A 6,330-nucleotide genomic window follows, 5' to 3' on the forward strand; every position below is an offset into this window, starting at 1 on the left:
CGCCCCGCCCCGCCACGCCCCGCCACGCCCCAACCCGCGAGCTGATAAGAGCAGCTTTTGCGCTGATGATGTTAGTGTTGATGCTGGCCAGGAAACTCGAGCAGCGCGGAAAGCATCGTTCGTCACTGATATAGAAAAATGGCGAGCACAACACGGCGACATACGGGCAGTAAAGCCCTGCAGGATAGACTTAATCCCCTTGTGTACCATCCTTGTGCGTCTCCACTCCATTGACGCGGTTTACGGAGATCAGCACGCGTCACAAAACACACCGCCTCTATTTGAAGCTATTTCGTGAAATAAAATGAAAAGTTCCGTAATCTCCTGTTTGCGCGGACCGCTATATACCAGCCGGCCGTATACCCCTGGGGGGAGGCGGTGGCGTGGCGAGGGCTGCAGCTCGTCAAAGTGTGGCAGAGTCAGGCGACGGACGGAATGCCATTATTTGTTTTATCAAGTTTTGAGCAGTGTGCACAGATAGTACGGGAAAACATCTGGCTGCACGGCGCAGCGACAAGCACGTCAAAGTATCAAAAAATTGAAAAAAAAATGAAAAATTTAATCTTGCTCCCTACTCAAGTACACGACAATGGTTTCTAGAAAACACCACTACGAGTTCTTTGGATTTTATTTCGTTACCCGTGTTCTTATACTAAGGTAGTATAGTTTTTAAAGCGCGCTACACAAGTATAAATAAAAGGGTACGTAATGTGTTTATGAACTCGGGGTATAGAGTGCTCGCCCGGTGATGCACTCACAAGGACGCTGCTCGACGTGGTCTTCTCTCTGTTCTCCTCGATGGGTATTCCGGGAGGTCCATCGACCTCTCAGGAGCAAAATAATAGCAAAGTACTCTTTTCCTGTACTCCGGCAGCCGGCAGCCGCTCGGTGGAATTGTCCATGGGCGCCTAATGAAACAGTGATTCGGAAGCTGTTGTTGCCCAGCTCCAGCTCTGCCACGGGCAGAGAGGTGGTGGAAGGGGGCAAGTGGCGAAGGTTGAACCAAGTAGTAAAGAGTTACATTTTGCCCCTCCCGCCGTAAATCATTTCGTTCAGCTCCCGTGTCGAAACGCAGGAATAGCAGAATCCTAATCCTCTGAAGACGTGTCCGTCAGATAAGACCGTACTGCAGCGCGCCTGTTTGTCGTCAAAGCCGCCAACCTGCTGACTCCCCAAGGCCACGGTCACGGGGATCCCAACATTGCGCGCCAACGGTTTGAAAACGGTTCCAAAGCGTGCGGCGATATACCAACGAAAATGAAAGCCGGCTGACGGACTGGCCCCTGGACAATTTGCTCCCCGAGCACGTCCAGCCCGTCGCCCGCGTCCTGCTGGGCTGCAGCGGATGTAGCGGGCTCGCCAGCACGTGAGTGCTGCAGGGCGTCAGTGAGACGCCAGGGTGAAGCCAAAGGGACGTCAAAGGGACGCCGCGTCGATCCTCGAACTCACTGACATCAAGGCCTCAGTCCCAAAGGGTCATGTCCTCGCGGCTTATCGGGTATCCCTCATCGTGGGCTGGTCCATGGACGGCGGCGAGGTGGCGGGGCAAGGTGCGTTGAGCACTTACGCCCTTCGCTGCCGTCAGCAACGCGACGCCGCCACGGGCGATGCCCCGTGAAATATCTGCAAGCCTGAACTGCCTGAACCCAAACCGAAGGACGCCCGGGTCGGCGACACACCCGGTCCTTCACCCAGCACTTCGACGACAGCCCGCGCGTGGCCCACGACTCGCGCGACTCGCCCGCAAGGTGGACCACTGAGCGGCGTCTGGCTGCAAGACTGGGACGGGACGCGAGATTTAAAAGGGGTTAAAATCGACGTTTATAGTTTGTTTTTGGAATTTCGCTTCCGTTTTGCAACTTTTGCGCGCGTCACGGCTCTGGGCGACGTGGATTTGGGTCACAAAAATATCGGACGTCGAGGTCGGGCTCTGACAGGGGTCGGCTGGGACGGGCTCGCGAAGAGGTTGAGCGCCGCCGGGAGCGCGGCGTGCCCCACCGACATAACCCCACCGCAGGTCCTGGGGAGAGAGTGAAAGGGGACCGGGCGCGCAGCGTCCGCGAGGAGGTGCGCCGGGTCCTGCCGAGTCCTGGCTGCTGCTGGCGGTCCTGTGGCGCGGGGAACGCCTCTCTCCCTCCCTTCTCTCCCACCTGTTGGCGAGCGGCACGCGTGGGGCCCCTGCGCTCCGCCGCTGCCGCCGCGCCAGAGCCTCCCTCCCACTCGCCGCGCCCCGCAGGCGCCCCGCATCGCCCCGCCGCGCCATACCGCTGCCGCTCCGGACCCCCGGAACCCAACCCGCATCCCGGCGGGCAGCAGCAGGGCAGGAGGCAGGGCGGCGGCGGCCAGCAGGCCCCGGAGCAGGCGGCCTGCGGCTGCGGCTTGCTTGCACCGGAGTCAGTCCGAGACCGCCGGTTCGGGCTGCAAGCCGCGCACGCCGCAACGCTCGCAGGCCCGTCCCCGCTCCCGCGCACCCCGACGGACGGCCCGAAATTCGCAAGCCGAGAGCGCGGTGCAGCGGGGAGCTGACCCGTCAGAAAGAACCGGCGGTCAGGCCGCGACCCCGTCGCCGTCGATTCAGTCTGAGCGATATTGCCGTCCCGCGCGGGAGGGGGTTGTCCCGGCTGACGGCGTGATCGGATTGTCCGCGAGCCGAGTGCAACACAGTGTCCGATCGCGACGAGGTGCCTGCCATGGACGGCTTCAAGTGGGTGCTGTTCGTCCTCGAGTACCTGGTTGCGCGCAACGGCCTGGCGCCGACGGCCACGCTGCAGGCGCAGCCGCTGACGGCGTCCTCGTGGTCAGCGTCCCCGTCGGCGTCCTGGCGCACCCAGCCGCCGCTGATCCAGCCTCTGGGCGCGCGGCCCCCGCGGGGACTGCACTCCAGCCACGTGCCCGCCGCCTGCAGAAGGTAGAGTAGTCCCTCGAGCTCGCGTCCACGTCCCGCATGGTTGGGGTGCAGACCGAGGAGGGCACAGCGCCCGTCACTTCTTCACGGATTAGAACCCGGTCCCGGGGGTCACCCCAGTAAAGTATAGACTGCGAGTGGCCCCCAAGGCTGGCGCAGACGCTGAAAGGGTTCACGAACGACGTCACTGCGCCGCTGGCTACCGCCGCGCCGACTCGCCCCATTTCGCTGACATTGACTCTTCGTCGATTTGGGAGTAGCAGTCGGCCGAGCCGAGCCGAGCGAGACAACCTTCCCCGCCAGCCTCAATCAGGCCTCGGTCGAGCTTCCTCGGCACCTCCGCCGCCTTTCCTGTGCAGTGCTTCCGGCAGCTCGCTCCGGCGGAGTGCTCGCCTTGCTGCGCGCCGGTCTGTCAAATTTGAATTTGGCGCCTAATCAGTCAAACAATAACAAAGGATCGGAGGGTCACTCTCCTCCTTCCTCACCCCTCGGAGCACAGGTGCCGGCAGGATGCAGCATGCACCTCTCGCCCTCACGCCCGTCGTCGCCGACGGCGTCTCTCAATCACAGTAGTGTTCCCGCGCGGCGGCGCCCGGCTCTGCTCGGCACTCGGCGCCTCGACGCCTGCCTTGGCGGCGTCGGACCGCCGGACCGGCAAGGACGCGTCGAAGGGACGCGCCGAGCGCGCGCGCGGGCGGCGCTGCTCTGCGGTGGCGGCGGCGGTGGCACTGCAGGGAATCACCACTCTGGCCGCATCCTTTGTCTGGCTTCAGCGGGCGGCACCCAGAAAAGTATGCGAAGTAGAGGGTAGAAAGAAATAAAGTTTGATGAAACGTTCGTGTATAGTGCAAAATGTTGGGGTGGAGAAGGTCCATTGGGGTTGGCTGACGTAGTTGCGCGTCGTCGGGGACCTTCCGGCTTCCGTTCGCGTACTTCCAGCGACGCCAGTGACGTCGTTTGTGAACCCCTCCGGCGTCCGCGCCAGCCTTGGGGGGTCACCCGTAGCCTACTTTACTGGGGCTGCCCTCCCGAGGCGGGGGCTCCACTGCGTCAAGTACCCGTCGCTGGCGTCCTCCCGATACGTCACCGCTGCCCCGCATGACGTCGACAACCCGATGCGTGTACGCGGAGGCCGACGGCCCCGCCGCGGGCCCGACTACTTCTTGGCTCTGACCTGCGAAACCAGACCCTGCGGTGCGGCTGCTGCAGGAGGAGGAGGGGGGTGGCGGCCAGCCAGTGTAGTATAGCAGGTCCCTGGAGAGGCGCGGCCGCGGCGAGGAGCAGGTGACCAGGCGATGACGTCAAAAATGCAGTTATAGCCTGGGTCCGCGGACCGCGCGCGCGCCGCGCCTCGCCTCCAGCCACCACACCGCGTCCTGCCCCCGTCGTCGTCGGCGGCCGGCCCGCGGTGCGCGCGTCGTGGCGTTGCAGCAATACATAATGAGGGACGGTCGGCGACGTGACGCGCAGGCGCAGCAGCAGCCTCACTTTCATCTGGACCACTTTGCGTGCGGCTGGTCAGGGCAAGGCGGCGGCGGCGGCCGTAGCCGGCCTGGCAGGACACGGGGGAATTCCCATCGCCGGCCACGCGCCGCGTGGGGGCCGAGGGGTACTCGTAAAGCCCTCGCATGTGTGTGTGTGTGTGTGTGTGATGTGCGCGCCGTTTCCTGGCAGTGTCCCTCATTCATTTGCCGAGCCCGGGCTCAGGCGGGTGCGGCTGGACGCCCACGTGGCCCCCAAAGGCGCAGCCGCCAGCAAAGTAAGTGACCGGCACGCCACGCGCCAGGACGACTCACTCACTCACTACTCACTGCAGAGCGAGGCAAAGGACGACTGCGCGAAGGCGAGAGGAGGGTCCTCTTCTCCTTTTCTATGTACCTCTCTATCTCTTTCTCTGTCTCGCTCTTTCTGATTGGTCGCGTCATTGAGACGAGCTAAATTTGGCGCACCGCTGCGGTGGTGAATGGATGTGTGGAGGGGGCGGCGTAGAGGGCGGGACGGAGAGGTGCTGCTCGCTCGCCGGCGCCAAACGGTGCCGAGTGTAGCCGGCGCGAGTGCGAGTGGGCGGGGCGGGGCGGTGCCGGTGCACTCCAGCGGGACAATGGAGTTACGTCCCAGAGGGCCGACGTGGTGTACGGGCTGCTGTCGGTATGATTCACCGGCGCGCGCCACGTTTCATTCTCCAGCCAGCACCACGTACTGGAGGGAGAGAGAGGAGGGGAAATGGCAAAGCGAGCCCTGCTGCTGCTGCAAAGAAGCTTCGGGCCTTGCTCGCGGAATCGCGACCACTCCGCGCCGCACTACTCGCGCTCGTGCTGCTCGCATTGCCTGGAATATTCCCACCCCTTCCCCCCTCCTACCCTCTCCTCCGTGCCTCCGACAACTCCAGCAGCAGCAGCAGCGGCGCCGGCGCCGGTAATACACCGAGGAGGAATCTCTTTATTATTTTACTGGTTCGTGCCGGCCTGCCCTGCCTCTTGTCTCTCTCTCGCGCGCTGTGTGCGTTCTGACTTGTCACGCCGCGCCCCGCCACGCCGCGCAGTTACTACTACTTGTGCCCTCCCTCCCGCGCCTTGGCGTGGCGTGGCGCGGCGTGGCGCTACTCCCGCCAAGGCTGGCGCGCCGCGCGCCGCCGGTGCGCCTGGCCGCTATTGACAGCCGGGAGGAGCCGCGATGTCGGAGCTTTATTCACAGCTTATGGCTTTCTCGTTCATATTTCGGGCTCCTTTGCCTTTCCTTCAGCCCTGAGAGTACACGAACTATTTACTGCCGCTTTAACGTCTTGCTCAACGAGCCGCGCATGGAAATCCGAGAGTAAAGCACCTCCGGCTAATTAGCAGTGTGTAGTGTACCCCCCGGACTCTGTTGCCGAGCGGGATACTCACAGGCCTCGCGTCGTGTAGCGCTTCTCGCACTTTGTTGCCGTTCCGCTACTGTGTAGTGGTGTATATCGCGAGGTAAACAGTCTCGTTCGATCGCCTTTGCCTAATTTAGCTGTCTCGGCGGGGCGATATTGATAACCGAAAAACACTATACTCGCAGAGTTCGGCACGATATAACAATCACGCCCTCATTAGTATCGACGGTGGAGGTTTTCGCCGACCAAAGCAACGACAGCATGCTGCAATAGCAGCAGCAACAGTAGCAGCAGTAGCAGCAGTAGCAGCAGCAGCATCGACGGTACTGAATTGTAATGGTGCTCGAGCACGAACGAGCGCTATCCGCCGCAGACAACAGACGAAACAGAAAATATCCTCCTGGTTGAGATGGGAGGGTGGGGAGGTCGGGCGGGGAAGGTAGGTGGGAGAAGGAGGGAGGGAAAATAGATGGGCTTCCTCGTCCATCGCGTACGGACAGTCACTCGAAATTATTCATCTTGAAGGTATGACGACGACGCGTTGCACATGGCAGTAGTTGCGCCCGCG

At 62.3% G+C, this 6,330-nt stretch overlaps 1 protein-coding gene across 3 annotated transcripts in view; it reads left to right on the forward strand.

Moving 5' to 3' along the window:
• Nucleotides 1–6,330, forward strand: part of LOC113213605 (trehalase) — a 23,047-nt gene that overhangs the window by 3,577 nt on the left and 13,140 nt on the right. For 2 of the 3 annotated variants that reach the window (XM_026432719.2, XM_026432716.2), the window contains exon 1: nucleotides 2,676–2,908. The exons of the other annotated variant lie outside the window; for it this stretch is intronic. In XM_026432719.2, the coding sequence (XP_026288504.1) occupies nucleotides 2,691–2,908 (218 nt within the window). In that variant the 5' untranslated portion in view covers nucleotides 2,676–2,690. Of the gene's footprint in view, nucleotides 1–2,675; nucleotides 2,909–6,330 lie in introns of those variants that run through there. 3 annotated transcript variants of the gene reach the window in all.

The sequence above is a fragment of the Frankliniella occidentalis genome, unplaced genomic scaffold, assembly GCF_000697945.3.
Source record: "Frankliniella occidentalis isolate FOCC.00 unplaced genomic scaffold, Focc_3.1 Scaffold205, whole genome shotgun sequence".
In the NCBI taxonomy this organism is placed as follows: Eukaryota; Metazoa; Arthropoda; class Insecta; order Thysanoptera; family Thripidae; genus Frankliniella; species Frankliniella occidentalis.